Source organism: Uloborus diversus, chromosome 4, assembly GCF_026930045.1.
Source record: "Uloborus diversus isolate 005 chromosome 4, Udiv.v.3.1, whole genome shotgun sequence".
Classification (NCBI taxonomy): domain Eukaryota; kingdom Metazoa; phylum Arthropoda; class Arachnida; order Araneae; family Uloboridae; genus Uloborus; species Uloborus diversus.
The window spans coordinates 27,757,771-27,775,709 of NC_072734.1; the positions used below are offsets into that span (position 1 = coordinate 27,757,771).

General features: G+C 33.4%; 1 protein-coding gene across 1 annotated transcript in view; it reads right to left on the bottom strand.

The window, feature by feature from the left end:
• LOC129220036 (lachesin-like) overlaps window positions 1-17,715 on the bottom strand; it is a 42,006-nt gene extending 24,291 nt beyond the window's left edge. Inside the window, exons 1-3 of the mRNA XM_054854369.1 lie at window positions 17,591-17,715; window positions 15,785-16,072; window positions 11,150-11,230 (exon numbers count right to left, since the gene is read on the bottom strand). Of these exons, the coding sequence (XP_054710344.1) occupies window positions 11,150-11,230; window positions 15,785-16,072; window positions 17,591-17,666 (445 nt within the window). The 5' untranslated portion in view covers window positions 17,667-17,715. The remainder of the gene's footprint in view (window positions 1-11,149; window positions 11,231-15,784; window positions 16,073-17,590) is intronic.
• Window positions 17,716-17,939: the final 224 nt, after the last annotated feature.

The window sequence follows — 17,939 nt, forward strand, 5'->3', positions numbered from 1 at the left end:
GTATTGCTATTGAAGTTGCTCGTAATCCCTTTATACTTGTTTTAGTTATTTTGGGAAATTTCAATCATTGTGGGCCCTTGGTGCGATTTTACTGAATTTTCGGGAATCGTTTTGGGATACCTTCGATGATGCTCCCTCCTTCTTTCCTTACTTTGTAAAACGATATGATATTAATTTTCATTACAAAGATATTATCGCCAGGTGCTGAGATACTTTTGGTCACCATAAAATGGTGCTAAAGAGTTTCATTCGAAATGTTTCCAAAATAAGTAGTAAAATTTGGCGATTGTTTGAAATTGTGCAAAAAGGAAAATGAATGGAAGTTTTTGTTCTGTTTATGGATTTGCCTAATTTAGTTGCTGGATTATTTAACACAGTAAAGAAAGTTTTTTAAAGTTTCTTTGATTGGCGATATTTTGTTTACATGGTGAAAGCTGAGAAACATTATGACGTAGTCTTCGGCTTCAAAAACAGCGACGTTGAAAAAAACTGCCAAATGCATCAGCTACGGAAATCTTTCTTCAAAAATTTTGGCGATCTGCTGGTTGAATGAATAATGAGTAAGTGTTCAATCAGCATAAATAATAATAAAAATCATTAATTACATTAAAGTTCCGTTTAAATGGAAAATGATCAGCCAAATCATATGTTATTTGCCAATAATGTGCAAAAATCTTACTTCAAGATTTGACTTGAGAAAAGCCTTGAACAGTCACGAAAAGCAAAGATAGTCAACAATACAACAATTGTCGCTATCGTCAGGGTGTTGAGATGATACACTAAATACTGTATTGAGTTTAGGAAAGCCTTCGAACATGGAACTAAAAAGCTCATAACTCGTTTTTTATTCTACTTAAAAATTTCGAATAGGTGCCACCTTCAGCAGAAAAATCAGAGCTTTAGATGGACATATAATGTAAATATGTGCAAGTATTTTTTCATCCATATATTAGAGAATTTATACGAAAATTGTATTTTATTGCTCCCCTAAGGGGGTTTTGCGCCCCATAACGGGACAAAAACTACCCTATGTGTTATTCTGATGCATAAGCTATATTATTGTAAAGTTTCATCAAAATCCGTTCAGTAGTTTTTGCGTGAAAGAGTAACAAACATCCATACATCCATACAGACAAACTTTCGCACATATAATAGTAGTAAGATTATCAAGCTTTCAATCATTAAATTTGAGTGTTGAAACACGCATATTTTTCTGGGAATTTTGGTTTGAAATGACTTGAGCCGCACTTTTCTTCGTTTGTGGTGTCACTTTCTTGGAATAGTTGAAAGCTTCAGGAATAATTAACTTGTCCATTATGCCCCAGAAAAGTTATTTTGCCCTTTGGAGTGCTTCAAGAAGAGGTTTTCTTTTTGCTTGCAGAAACAGATTGAAACCATAATTTTCTTATTTGAAAAATACATTTTTTTCCACATCAAAAAGGTCAATTTGCCGCCCCTAGAAAAGTGCCGCCCGGGACGGACCGCCCCCTCCGCCCCCCTTAGCTACGCCACTGGGCAATCGGCACCTCCGGACCAGATCTTATGTCTGAATCTACGGAGTCTAGAGTTGTAAGTGGTTTTGAACCGTTTCTGAAGGAAGACGAGGGGCGACCACGTACCTTGTAATAGGAAAACTCCGTTTTATACCCGATGGGGTTGGTACTGTGGAGAGTGTGGTCGTCCCGTTCTGAACCGTATAGGACAGTGGCCCTATGAGCTGAAGTAAGGCCCCTTATATATATGAGCCGGCGCATCAGCTTGAAATCAAACATTTTGGATCGCAGCACGTGTTTGAGGAGTTGTCTTTTCTGGCGAGTAATAGCTTTTGGTGATTGTTTACTGCGATCGATTTATTAGAGGCTCGTGAATTGTTTATTAAATAAAGTATTATTTTTGGCCAACTTTAAATAAAGTATTATTTTTGGCGAAGCCCGAAACTTTGCTGTGGTAGCGCAACCTAGCAGCGCAACAATGAAAAATCCGATCCAAAATGGCTAAACTTAAGCTGATGCGTCGGCCTGTATACATAGCGGATCTAGGTTGAAGCGTTTCATTCGGGTCGAAAGGAGCTTGCGAATATGCCTCGCATAGGTCGACCATCCACTCCTCATAGAGTAAGAGCCCATGGGTGCCAGACATACGTCATAGTATAAAGGCCCAAAATTTTCCTGCGTAAGCGCACTGGAGCAGGTATGAAGGGTTCGCTATTAGTTAAGCTGACTCGCGCTGGCTTTGGCGGGCAAGAGGTAGCAAAGGCGCGAAAAAATGGTGAACAAAAACATCATAGTATAACGCGTGATTTTTAAATGTTTTATTAGGGGTACTATTACGAGTTCAACCTTACAAAGCCAGACACTTAGCACGCTGGCTTTGCGCAGCCAGACACTTCAAAGCAGAGAAAAAATGGTGCACAAAAACATCATAGTATAAAGCGCGATTTTTTTTATATATTTTAAGGGGTGCTACTAGGAGTTACGCCTTACAATGCCAGACACTTCGCACGCTGGCCTTGCGAAGCCAGACACTTCAAAGTTGGGAAAAATCGTGTCCAAAAACATCATAGTATAAAGCCTGATGTTTTTTATATTTTGTAAGGGGTGCTACTAGGAGTTACGCCTTACAATGCCAGACACTTCGCACGCTGGCCTTGCGCAGCCAGACACTTCAAAGTTGGGAAAAATCGTGTCCAAAAACATCATAGTATAAAGCGTGATTTTTTTATATTTTGTAAGGGGTGCTACTAGGAGTTACACCTTACAATGCCAGACACTTCGCACGCTGGCCTTGCGCAGCCAGACACTTAAAATAAATGGTGTCTAAAAACATCATAATATAAAGCGTGATTTTTTTTATATTTTGTAAGGGGTACTACTGGGAGTTACGCCTTACAATGCCAGACACTTCGCACGCTGGCCTTGCGCAGCCAGACACTTAAAATAAATGGTGTCTAAAAACATCATAATATAAAGCGTGATTTTTTTATATTTTGTAAGGGGTGCTACTGGGAGTTACGCCTTACAATGCCAGACACTTCGCACGCTGGCCTTGCGCAGCCAGACACTTAAAATAAATGGTGTCTAAAAACATCATAATATAAAGCGTGATTTTTTTATATTTTGTAAGGGGTGCTACTAGGAGTTACGCCTTACAATGCCAGACACTTCGAACGCTTGCCTTGAGCAGCCAGACACTTCAAAGTAAATCGTGTCCAAAAACATCATAGTATAAAGCGTGATTTTTTTAATATTTTGTAAGGGGTGCTACTAGGAGTTACGCCTTACAATGCCAGACACTTCGCTCGCTGGCCTTGAGCAGCCCGACACTTCAAAGTAAATCGTGTCCAAAAAATGATATTGCATTGTAAGGCGTAACTCCCAGTAGCACCCCTTACAAAATATAAAAAATCACGCTTTATATTATGATGTTTTTAGACACCATTTATTTTAAGTGTCTGGCTGCGCAAGGCCAGCGTGCGAAGTGTCTGGCATTGTAAGGCGTAACTCCCAGTAGCACCCCTTCCAAAATATAAAAAAATCACGCTTTATATTATGATGTTTTTAGACACCATTTATTTTAAGTGTCTGGCTGCGCAAGGCCAGCGAGCGAAGTGTCTGGCATTGTAAGGCGTAACTCCCAGTAGCACCCCTTCCAAAATATAAAAAAAATCACGCTTTATATTATGATGTTTTTAGACACCATTTATTTTAAGTGTCTGGCTGCGCAAGGCCAGCGAGCGAAGTGTCTGGCATTGTAAGGCGCACCTCCTAGTAGCACCCCCTACAAAATATAAAAAAAATCACGCTTTATACTATGATGTTTTTGGACACGATTTACTTTGAAGTGTCGAGCTGCTCAAGGCCAGCGTTCGAAGTGCCTGGCATTGTAAGGCGTAACTCCTAGTAGCACCACTTACAAAATATAAAAAAAATCACACTTTATACTATTATGTTTTGGACGCTCTTTTTCCCCACTTTGAAGCGTCTGGCTGCAAAAGCCAGCGTGCGAAGTGTCTGGCATTGTAAGGCGTAACAAATAGTAGCACTCTTTACAAAAAATAAAAAATTCACGCTTTATACTATAATGTTTTTAGACACCATTTACTTTGAAGTGTCTGGCTGTGCAAGGCCAGCGTGCGAAGTGTCTGGCATTGTAAGGCGTAATTCCTAGTAGCACCCCTTACAAAATATAGAAAAAATCACGCTTTATACTATGATGTTTTTGGACACGATTTACTTTGAAGTGTCTGGCTGCTCAAGGCCAGCGTGCGAAGTGTCTGGCATTGTAAGGCGTAACTCCTAGTAGCACCCCTTACAAAATATTAAAAAAAATCACGCTTTATACTATGATGTTTTTGGACACGATTTTTCCCAACTTTGAAGTGTCTGGCTGCGCAAGGCCAGCGTGCGAAGTGTCTGGCATTGTAAGGCGTAACTCCTAGTAGCACCCCTTACAAAATATAAAAAAATCACGCTTTATATTATGATGTTTTTGGACACAATTTTTCCCAACTTTGAAGTGTCTGGCTGCGCAAGGCCAGCGTGGAAAGTGTCTGGCATTGTAAGGCATAACTCCTAGTAGCACCCCTTACAAAATATAAAAAAAATCACGCTTTATACTATGATGTTTTTGGACACGATTTTTCCCAACTTTGAAGTGTCTGGCTGCGCAAGGCCAGCGTGCGAAGTGTCTGGCATTGTAAGGCGTAACTCCTAGTAGCACCCCTTCAATATATAAAAAAAACTATGATGTTTTTGTGCACCATTTTTTCCCTGCTTTGAAGTGTCTGGCTGCGCAAAGCCAGCGTGCTAAGTGTCTGGCTTTGTAAGGTTGAACTCGTAATAGTATCCCTAATAAAATATTACAAAATCACGCGTTATAATATGATGTTTTTGTTCACCATTTTTTCGCGCCTTTGCTACCTTTTACCCGCCAAAGCCAGCGCGAGTCAGCTTAACTAATAGCGAACCCTTCATACCTGCTCCAGTGCGCTTACGCAGAAAAATTTTGGGCCTTTATACTATGACGTATGTCTGGCTATCATGGGCTCTTGGAATCTCAAGATCAGATTGACATACTGAGCGGCCTGTCTTGCACAAGCCATTGATGGACTATCCTGAAATAATCCTTTGGGTTTGGTCTCATTCTTCAATGTGCTCCGAGAATTAGGTACTGATTTTAAACGGTTTCCCGACATTTGGCAAAAAATTATAATATTTGTTGGTGATTACATAGAAGGAAAGTAATGCAAGTGCACTTGTAAGTTCATTAAAAGTTGATCTATACCTATGTTGCCATTACTTAAATTACAACCCTCGCATAAATTGAGTTTTCTGAAGACGTCGAAAGATGAAAAGAAGCCGAACTCTCCTGTTTCGAATTTGTACCAGAGTCGTAACTTTTACCTTGCTTTTATTTTTTTTTAGTATGTTTTATCTAATAAAACTGGATAAATGAAAGAAACACACGAAACTCAAATAATCTTCGTTGATGACACTTGTAAAATGTTGTAGCAATGATTTTCACAACGTAATTACGCAAGAAAATTTCTGAAACCCAAATGTATAAAATTATATTCGAATTTTTTGGGCCCAGAATTAGTCAAAGGGCTATTTATTATTAGTTATCATTGCTCATTTGGTTAAAATCTAAGTTCAAAGTTTATTGCGTATCTTAAGAAAAATTGAGCAAAAATCAAGTTTTGAGTTAAAAACACTGTTCTCTATGCCTCTCGCTCTCTTTTAGCAGCATGAGCATGCAAATGGAATTGATACAAAAATCTTTACTAATATTATAAAGAGAGAGGGCGGATTTTTTGTGTGTTTATATGTTCGAGGTAATCTCCGGAACCACTGCACCTATTTGAAAAATTCTTTCACTATATGAAAGGAGCTTTCTTACTGAGTAACAAAGGCTATAATTCGAAAAAATCCGATAAATAGTTCTTTTTTTATTCAAATTTAGGCCCAAATTTCACGTAAATTGCCTATTATTGGCTATTAAAGGGGTGAAAAATTACTTGCACATATTAATACTATGTATCGTTGAAAAGGGTAGAATTTTCTGCGTTCTAAACAATTTATTTCAATGCTCTAACTTAATTACGGCAGGAGTAATTTGCGTTTTTAGCTCGAACTTTTTTAGGCTTAGCTGAAATTTAGACACTACTTTCTTCATTAAATCTATCAATAAAAGTAAAGGAATTGTTCCACAGTTTTCTTTTTGACAGCATTGGGAAAAGGGAGATTTTTTACTCCAGATCTCTCTCCACCTATGGTCGAAAAAATTAGCTTTTATCTTCAAAGGAAAAAAAGTTACAAGCGTTTTTAAATCAATTTCGAAATATGTCATTTTGATTCAGATTGTCAACCATTTTATTTTCGCGTTTCCATGGTTACGCTTTTTGAATCATTGTTCATTTCCTTATTTTGCATCTGATTTGTTAAACATGTTTTACTTCATGTGTCCATGGTTACGCTTTTAAAATCCATCTTTCGCATTTTAATTTCTTAAAAGTATTTTAATATCTGTCGTTATTGTTTGGAAGGATAATTTTGAATGGTGTTTCTTTTTTTCTTCTATTTAAGTTATTCTTTAAGTTATTAAGTTATTCTTTTAATTAATTGTTGAATATATGTCACTTGACACAATTTTTGTTCTTAAGGTAGACCGGGCAAAGCCGGGCAACGGAACTCTTAATATATAAGGATTTGAAAGCTCCTCAAAAAAAGAAAAGAAGATGGCCCAGAGCTTACCTCTCCGAAAGATGAAAAGAAGCCGAACTCTCCTGTTTCGAATTTGTACCAGAGTCGTAACTTTTACCTTGCTTTTATTTTTTTTTAGTATGTCCCCCTCCTAATAAAATATTACAAAATCACGCGTTATAATATGATGTTTTTGTTCACCATTTTTTCGCGCCTTTGCTACCTTTTACCCGCCAAAGCCAGCGCGAGTCAGCTTAACTAATAGCGAACCCTTCATACCTGCTCCAGTGCGCTTACGCAGAAAAATTTTGGGCCTTTATACTATGACGTATGTCTGGCTATCATGGGCTCTTGGAATCTCAAGATCAGATTGACATACTGAGCGGCCTGTCTTGCACAAGCCATTGATGGACTATCCTGAAATAATCCTTTGGGTTTGGTCTCATTCTTCAATGTGCTCCGAGAATTAGGTACTGATTTTAAACGGTTTCCCGACATTTGGCAAAAAATTATAATATTTGTTGGTGATTACATAGAAGGAAAGTAATGCAAGTGCACTTGTAAGTTCATTAAAAGTTGATCTATACCTATGTTGCCATTACTTAAATTACAACCCTCGCATAAATTGAGTTTTCTGAAGACGTCGAAAGATGAAAAGAAGCCGAACTCTCCTGTTTCGAATTTGTACCAGAGTCGTAACTTTTACCTTGCTTTTATTTTTTTTTAGTATGTTTTATCTAATAAAACTGGATAAATGAAAGAAACACACGAAACTCAAATAATCTTCGTTGATGACACTTGTAAAATGTTGTAGCAATGATTTTCACAACGTAATTACGCAAGAAAATTTCTGAAACCCAAATGTGTAAAATTATATTCGAATTTTTTGGGCCCAGAATTAGTCAAAGGGCTATTTATTATTAGTTATCATTGCTCATTTGGTTAAAATCTAAGTTCAAAGTTTATTGCGTATCTTAAGAAAAATTGAGCAAAAATCAAGTTTTGAGTTAAAAACACTGTTCTCTATGCCTCTCGCTCTCTTTTAGCAGCATGAGCATGCAAATGGAATTGATACAAAAATCTTTACTAATATTATAAAGAGAGAGGGCGGATTTTTGTGTGTTTATATGTTCGAGGTAATCTCCGGAACCACTGCACCTATTTGAAAAATTCTTTCACTATATGAAAGGAGCTTTCTTACTGAGTAACAAAGGCTATAATTCGAAAAAATCCGATAAATAGTTCTTTTTTTATTCAAATTTAGGCCCAAATTTCACGTAAATTGCCTATTATTGGCTATTAAAGGGGTGAAAAATTACTTGCACATATTAATACTATGTATCGTTGAAAAGGGTAGAATTTTCTGCGTTCTAAACAATTTATTTCAATGCTCTAACTTAATTACGGCAGGAGTAATTTGCGTTTTTAGCTCGAACTTTTTTAGGCTTAGCTGAAATTTAGACACTACTTTCTTCATTAAATCTATCAATAAAAGTAAAGGAATTGTTCCACAGTTTTCTTTTTGACAGCATTGGGAAAAGGGAGATTTTTTACTCCAGATCTCTCTCCACCTATGGTCGAAAAAATTAGCTTTTATCTTCAAAGGAAAAAAAGTTACAAGCGTTTTTAAATCAATTTCGAAATATGTCATTTTGATTCAGATTGTCAACCATTTTATTTTCGCGTTTCCATGGTTACGCTTTTTGAATCATTGTTCATTTCCTTATTTTGCATCTGATTTGTTAAACATGTTTTACTTCATGTGTCCATGGTTACGCTTTTAAAATCCATCTTTCGCATTTTAATTTCTTAAAAGTATTTTAATATCTGTCGTTATTGTTTGGAAGGATAATTTTGAATGGTGTTTCTTTTTTTCTTCTATTTAAGTTATTCTTTAAGTTATTAAGTTATTCTTTTAATTAATTGTTGAATATATGTCACTTGACACAATTTTTGTTCTTAAGGTAGACCGGGCAAAGCCGGGCAACGGAACTCTTAATATATAAGGATTTGAAAGCTCCTGTGTGATTTTATACCTTTTTCTTGTTTGGCGAAACATTTATTATTGCCAAAGAAAAAAAATCCTCTTCACTCGCCAAAGGGCTCTAGATTCGGGTAGCGTGGTCGCTTGGCACGTTGGGCGCTAAGCAGTTCCGTGTAGGATTATTGTTTTAAGGCAACCGTTAATGTAATTCATTGTTTTGTCGATTTGTTTTGAAAGAAAAGAAACTTTTGATTTGTTTTTATCCGAGTGAAATGTACGACATTTTCTTCTTTTTTCTGGCGATGATTTTTGAATGTTCCACGAGATGTTTTTTTTTTTTTTCGTTAGACGGATGGATTATGATAGCGTGATTTCTGGGCAAGTTTGGCGATAAACAATAGAGCTGCGGAATTATTTTTACATTTAAGGATATTATTTGATGTCTTTTTTTGTTTATTTGGCGAAATATTTTAAATTGCAGTAAAAACCGCTTCACTTGCTAAATAGAGTTTTAAAGCAACTGTAAATATAATTTAATGATTTGATGAAAATTTTTAACTACCAAAGAAACTTAAATAGTTTTTTTTTATTTTTTAAAAAGGTGTGTACGCATTTTATGCAAAGAAAAACGATTATTTCACGTCAGAGGGGGAGGGGGCGCCAATTTTTTTTTATTCAACGGACTTCCATTACATTTTTAGCACGGACATCGCTGTGCGGGTACTGCTAGTATATAATAAACAAAGAATAGACTCTAAGGATCAGTGAATATATGCAAAATATTTTAAATTTTGTTTAACCACTTAACAGTTTCATTCATTCTCCACATTATGACCAAACACAAGCATATCTAAATATTCATTTCTGTATCGATTATGCGAGTTGAAATTAACAGTCAAAGCTAATTTAAGTATTGCTTTTATTAATTTGTCATAATTTAAATTTCTGGCGAAAATAAAGAATTTTCACTTAAAGTTGGCTTTTCCCCCCAAGAAGGAATTAAACCATTTTACGGTAATTAATGTTAAAAAAAGCATGTATATTTAAAATTATTTTCCCGTTTAGTCATCTCTAGAAAGGCACAGTGATGAACTTTTACAACTATTATAATCATACAGAAAACATTCAGATTCGCTATTGGATCTGATGTTAGAACTAGTTGTTGAGAGCACTCGCTATCACCCATTCTTCTATTTTAGCACAAAATTTAATTGGAAAGGAACATTCGCATTGCGTATAACATGGCGTAAATTTTTTTTGTTATTTTTAAATGATGAAATTTCGGTTATTAACATTTTAAATATTTATTGAGACCTCCTAATATTCAATTCAGTATTAATTTAGTTAATATTAAGCTTATTTGTATTTTAAATCATTTTTACAATTAGTCAAGTACATACGGGACAAAGTGAAATTTCAATTACTCACTCAAACATTTATATAAATCACTCACGTTTTCATTTATTGATTTATCCATTTTCATCATTTTATTTAGTAATTCACTTTTTTATTCGTTCATTCACTTATTTTCTTTTTCATTCATTCCTTTTCCGGTTCATTTTTTTCGTATATTAATTGATTTATTCATTTAATTATTCATTTATTGTTTCATTCGCTTTTCAATTTTTTATTCAACCTTTTATTTACCGATTCTTTTGATCAAAAATATGTTTTATAATCGATAGAAATAAATTAAAGATTCATCGCTTTCCCAGTCCATTCCAATGAACCATCTTTTTGATCCAGGAGACATGTGCACATCTCTGATTCATGTTCATCTTTATTTTTCTTTGAGGACCCGCAATTGAAACTGCAGTTTGAAACGATTTTTTTTTTTTTTTTTGACTATATTCAATTTAATTTGTGTTCATCTCTGCCAGTTGTTATAAGCCTCGTATTTCATTTACTTCGGTTATTTTTTATTTGGATGGTCCTTTAAAATCTTCGAAACTGCAGATTGTAAAACGTTCCTTTGATACAAGATGAATTGCTTTTTTCTAACTTTAAACAATGATGCAATACGCAACATCGTTTTATTTTTATTTTTTATTTATCACGTTGGCGACCCATTTTGAGCAAAAGAATAGCCTAAAATTTTCCGGGAGCCAATCTTTATACTAATCTACCTATTGATTAAAAGGTATGCAAATATTTTCGCTGCTTTTCAAATTCACATTGACTGAATGATTATTCAAATTTTTTGACATACAAAAAACCAAATTCATTTTAAAATGTCTTCAGGGTCCTTAAATTGTTAAAATAATACCTGCAAAGTTGTTGAAATTGTTTTACCCATTCATGAATAACATGCTTGACTTAGTTTAATTTGCATGCGTTCATTTTAGCCGATTCATTGACAAGTTTTGTGTAAGCAATTCTGATATTCTATTATTTTGAATTTGGGTTGTAAAATTCACGCCTGAAGTATTGTTATGTCTCGAACTGCATTGAAAATGATACTTACCAGTTATTTTTTGCACAGTTTCTTCTGGAGAAATTGAAGTAGGAGGACTATTTCTATTAAAAACACTAGTTGCTTTAACTTCTGAAATGAAGATTCATGAAAATTATGATAAATGCCATGCTAGTTGAATGCTTCAAAAAGTAAAATACAGCGAAAAGAAAAATCATACACATACACAAACTTGCGTCCGATTGATTTCATGAACGAGCCTTACTTGTAAACATTTTACAACAGGATTTTCCAATTCATTAGAAAAACATCATTTTTTATTTTTATAAACATGAAATATTCATTAATGAACTACGAAATCACGTGCACAAAAATCTTTTCTTGAAACTTTAAGTTTTGGAAGGTATGATTTTAATTTAGCTTTGTTGAGATTTAATAGTTGATTTCATGTTCCATTTGAATGGGTACTAATTATTCTTTAATTAATATTGCATATTATTAAAATTGAAATTGATAAATATTTTTACTACTATTATTCTGCGGGCACGAATGAGACGCATATTTTTAAAACGTTGATTCATTAAAATGAAATGACTGCTTTTAGTTGAATGCCTTGACAAAGCTTACGTTGATTTGCTCTCAGTGAAAATTGCATGCTTTTATTTTGAAGTTAAAGTGCAAACATTGAAGCTATGCTAGAGAAATATAAAAAAAAACAGCTCAAAAGAAAAGTTACTCAAATTATTTTCAGAAAAAGATTGGTAGAAAAAAATTTTTAAAGTAAAAAATAATAAGATGTGTTGTGTACTCACACTGCGAACAGTGGAAGTGAATAGGGTCAATGGAGGAAAGTAGGTCTAAAATCAAGCTGTTTTTAGGAAAGGCCCCAAAAGCAGACTATTAAATTTATTTTATTGAAATTTTTGATGCATTTTTATACATTTGATTCATATAGATTAAGCATGAAGCAGAACACCATTTAATTTTAATAGCTTGTTTTCTCTCTGTGACACATTTAAAAGATCATGTTTTGATAGCTTCACTTTCCATCATGGTGTTGTAAAGAGGGGATAGTTCAGAAAGTAGGGTACATAAAAGAAAAACGTATAAATATTGCTTTTTTTTCTGAAATTAGAATACGGTGAAATAAATATACTATGGTTATATTTAAAGGAACAAATGCACAATATATATAGGTGATTCTCCGAAATCCTAACAATATTTCGTTCCAAGAGCCTAACACAAGGATTGTTTGACCTAGATTTTTTTTTCTTTTTTTTAATAGTTAGAAGTAACTTTTTCTATGTCATCCTTATTAAAACAATAAGTCATTTATTTTTTTCCTGCAAAAATTTTTGAACAACCAGAAAGTCACTCTTTTGGCGTGTCCCAATTCGTTTCTCAAATGTACTTAAATTATTTAAAAATTGTACATCAATATTCCACAAATTTAATTTGCAGTACTAAATTACGCATACTTAAAGATGTCAAATAACATTCTTTAAATAAATTTAATTATATAAATAATCAAAGTAGGGGAGATGGGATACGTTGGACCACGGGGCACGTTGGACCGGTCTCAATTATTTTAATACTATCAATATTTTTTATTTTATTTTATGACCAACAAATAGCACTTATGGTCCTAGAAATCTAAAATGAAATCACATGGTTCAGTTATATTGAACAAATTTTATTCCTGAAAGTGTTATTTCAGTAGTCCGGAGTAATTTTCAGAAAACTGTAACTTCATTTTTTTAATGGTTATATGAAGATTGCGGGAAAAAAATTCGAACTCCTTTCTTTAAGTAATTTTTCTTTAGTTCATAATAATTGTCAATTTTTTCATTTTTTGTCAAAAAGAAAGAAATATGACAACACTTTTTTAGACCAAGAACGTGGGGTAGGTTGATCCACTCTTTGTGGGGCACGTAGAACCGGACCAACCCATCCCACATAATTTAAAAACTTAAAAAAAATTAAAAACTTTTCTCTTAAATCTCAAGAATTATAACAATATTCTAAGTCTTTGTATATTATACGTTTATTTTATTTCATGTTACACATGTTTCGAGATAATAATAAAAACGCAGAGCAAAACAAGCAAGGATATATTTATAATTATTTAACAAAATTTATACTAAATTAATTTTACCGAAAGATTTATTTCATATCAGCACTTTTTTACTATTTATATTTTAAAATATGCTTCTAAATTTTTGTAGACAATTATTTTTTAAGAGTAAAATATGCAATACATACTATAATAAAGTTCATGTACTAAGCAAATTTTTTTTTGCTAAACAATCTTTCTACATTGAAGCAAAATAAAACAAATAATTGATTAACACAAAATTATAGGAATACAAAATATACTTTTACTTTTGATTTTAGAACACAAAGATATGCTAAGTTAAAAGCTGTCAATTTTATTGTACTTTTTAAATGCATGGTAATAGTATAACAGGATTTTTCCCTTTTTGGAGTTGTTTCATGGAATGCAATGAAGAAAAAAAGAGCTTTCTCTCCTATCAAATATTGATGTAACTTTGCATAAAAGTAACATATGACCCATCCTTCCATAACCCAGTCCAATTAGAGTGCTACTTCCAAAGCTCAAGAAGTAGCACTTTTATATTCCCAGATATCATTTAACGCATCTTTAGTTAACTTTAATCTTCAATAATTGATTTTTCTTTTTATTAAAAAAAATAATTGTACACTAATGGTGAATGCTTATTGCTGTTTTTAAATAAAGATGATTTATCAATTAAAATCAGTTTAATATGTTATATTGATCTTTAAACTTCAAATTTTTCACTCTACACACAACAGAAAATAAGGTAGTTACAAAGTTTGATGGTATTTATCACTAAAGTTATGACAAATGCTGTTTGAGTTATGCGGTCCAACGCGGCGGACCAACGTACTCCACCCGTGGGATACGTTGGTCCACTTTACGAGGTTATGTTTAAAAAATAATGAAAATGAAAAGTTTATCAATTCAACAGTTCCAAAAAATCTGTGGTGTTGAGAAGTGTTTAGTGAAACTTATTGTAGAAAATCGAACTACTCAATAAATTTTTTGATGAGATAAAAATAATAAGCAAAAAAGCGGACCAACGTGCCCCACCTCCCCTAATATAATTTTAAAGTTTGTCCCCAGGTTTTCATGTTATTCTCCTGTCCTAGGAATGAATTCAATTATTATAGATAAAAAAACGGAATTTTTAATCGGTGGTACTACAACACTGTTTATTACCGCCATTTTGTGGGATTTCTTGAGCATTTTTTTAATACGATTTTGCTGCTGTTCTTTCTAAAATTTCGAAGTTCAAAAAGAGGCGTGTAACATTTTTACTGTCATTCTCCTGGACAAAATTCTTGTTTTAAATAAAAAAAAAATCTTCTCATAGTGTATATTTGAATTAAGAGGTCAGAACAGGAAATCAATTCTTCACCTGAATTATAATCCTGTGCTTACGTATCAGACAAATTGGAAGGAAAATGTCATTCTCCTGGCGCAAAAAAAAGTCACTCACCTAGCATTATTTTGGGGGCACTGGAATATAATTTAGTAGAGTAGAATTTATTTCCAAAACTTTAGTTAGAAAATAAGATTATGATTAAAAAAAGAAAAAAAAAACTGAATTTCGAAAACGATAAATAAAAAAGGAAGCAGTAGAAAAATTATATTTATTTAAATATTTTTCTTTTGTTTTCTTGTTCAGACGAAACTTTCAAAAAGATATTTTTTGGTTATACATTATTTAATTTTAATGTTGCTCGTACAGGTAAATGAAGTTGCTTTAAATTTCTGACTTTCTAAATTAGAGCACTCTTTCCAGAACTAGGTAAATAGTTTTCTAAATTATAGAATTAGATATAACAAACAATAGAACTTAATGTGAAAATTGTTATTAATTTGTTGGTTTAGAGTTTCAGTAAAGCAATTAAAAAAATTTTTTTTTAACACCTTTGTTATTCGGAGTGTAAGATATTCAGTGTGAACAATATGGAAAAACTTTTATTAAGGGATTGGGACTCGAAGAGTTGCTCGTTATTTGGAAGTGTCCGTTAAGGGAGGTTTTACATAAATTTTGTTTTGTTATACAAAAACATTCTTTTGATTTAAGTTACAATTATTTCTTTATTACTATAACAATAGTTTTGATAACCTTTGATGAAACTCATTTTTTCACTGTCCTGTTTCTTACTGCTTGTCGCTCTCTTGGTGTGTGAAAATTTAATCCCTGTTTTGAGGAATGTAGTAATGTAGCATAGTTAAAGTGAGTTCCCTTTTTTTTACTTTTAATTAGTTCTTAACAAAGAACAAGCATACTTTTTTTCAGATATTTTTAAGAATTTTTATTTAAAAAAAAAATTGTGATTGGAAAATGTCAGGTTTTTGGAGAATCACCCATATATTTCCTCACTTATTAGTTTCAAGGTTTCCGAGAATCGACACTTCTAATAAAATCTACCTCTAATAAAAGTTTGCACCTATTTCAAATCTCTTCTCTGTTTTTAAGTTGTGTGGAAATTTAGCTTTTTTTAAAAAACAGATTTACTTTCGAAATGCTACAGAAATAAAGAACAAGATTTAAACTTGAAATTATTGCAACTAAATTGCAAATCTTTTAATATGCAACAATTCTGAGCAAAAGTTTATAAAGAGATACATACTGTACAAATTTACTGAACCTGCCGTTTCACCCAAAGCGTTTTTCGAAACACATTTGTAGATCCCGAAGTCATTTTTGTCGAGGTTCTTCACTATCAACTTCATGTGCACTTTATACCCGTTGGCTGTCAAGTGTGTTTCGTATTTCACATCTGATGTTCCGACCACGTGATCGTTTCTCACCCAGAAATTCGTAGCTGCTGGATGTGCCTCAGTATTGCATTCCAAGTCAACGTGTTGGCCTTCCGCTGCTCCAACTAACTGATTAGGAATCCATATCATTGGAGGAACTGAAAACAAAAAATTTTGTTTTAATTTTCAAGTGCTTAACAAAATTCCAAAATAATACTTAATCCCAAATGCTGCTGTATACTGTTACTGCTGTGAGTGAACAGATCAACCGCAGTATCTGCAGTTTTAGAGATGTTTGGAGCTGAAAAAGTTGGTAGGTTTCTCCAATTAAATTGTTTTTTCGCAAATGCATTTTTTAAACTGTGGATGGCCACAGGACTACAGAGCCGGAGGGTAAGTTAACGACTCCGACTCTAAGATAAATAAATACCTTTGTGCTAAAAAGTAAAATAAGAAATAACAACGCCAAAAAGCACAAATTGCAGATTGCTGCAGACACGAAGCTGCCTTTTCATCCATAAGCTCATTTCTTTTGCATCGAAAAAGGCGTTCCTTGTAACAAAGCACGTGCCTGCAGCAATTTGCAGTTTGCGCATTTTGACGTTGTTATTTCTTATTTTACAGTCAGAGAGTTTCAAAATAATCACCTAAGTCAGGGGTTCTCTATCTTTAAGGCTCTACGCTTCCCCCTTGAACAGTGATGTGACGATACTGAATACCGAAATGTACGATAAATCGATCGACGATTCGATTATGCTTTATTTTCAGCGAAATACAAATAAGCATGTTTGTGAAGTAAGACTAAAATAAGATTGGTGACAACAATGCAAAGCGGAAAAGAAATGTAGATATTGCCATTTACCTGACCAGGGCACTGTAATATGGAAATTCTTCTATCACATCCCGCGCAAATCCCTAAGGTACAATGCAGTGCGTGGTTTTACACTGAACCAGTAAAAAACCCAAACGATTTGGGTTACCCTAAATGATTATGTATGGTAGAATCTCATTTATCCGGACTAACTGAGAACAAAGGCATTCCGGATAAACAAAAATCCGGGTAAAAAGCAAAACGAATTCTTAAATAAGCAGACTTACATTTTATTACAGCAGAAAAAAAAATGCTTTGTAAAAAAAATAATAGCATAGATTGCTTTGCGCCAGCACTTAATAATTTATTGTTCAGCTCCAGTGGTGTCGAAATATGTCACGGTTTTTGTCCAATTACAATATTTACCAATACAATTATACCAATTACAATTGTGTTACAATAATTTTTGCATGATCCATGCAGGAGTCGTACATCTAATCAAAATAAAAAGCGAATATTTGTCTTACTTATAGTTCAGTCATCATAGTATAAAATTATTAGTTATGAAAATATGAACCGTCTTAAAGAGCCAACGATTTTGATCTGGATTAATAGGAGACCTGGATAAACGAGGTTCAACTGCATCATAAAGCATTTTATTTTTTCTTGAATATATGCATATGACAAACGAGCATGAGAATCGGGTATAAATTTTATAGATAATTCTTTTGTTTTTAAGAATAGATCCACATATATATAGTAGCAAAGGAGCATATAATTTTTGACGATAAATAAAGCATTTTAAAATATTTTATTCATATTATAATTTTAAAAAAAATATAGGGTATCAGCAGTTTATACTTACAAGTGATGTCAATGTACATCCTTCTACTTATTGCTGGTGGGACACCATTTGAAGCTATACATAAATAGGCTCCCATACTTTGACGTGAAACTTTGGCTAGATTTAACTCCTCTCCATCAAATAGATCAACTGAAAGCGAGATTTTGAGAAAGTCAAATATCTTTCATCAAATCTACAACCATATTAGAGGCAATGAGAAGCAAAGGGATGTATGTGCAAAAATTAAAAATTTGGAGGTAACCAGTATTAATGGAAGGTGAACCTCTCCTCTGTTTTGGGCAAGAAATAGTACTATACTAGCCCTTGTACACTGTTAAAAATTCAGGAAGATTTTCTGGTCATTGTTACT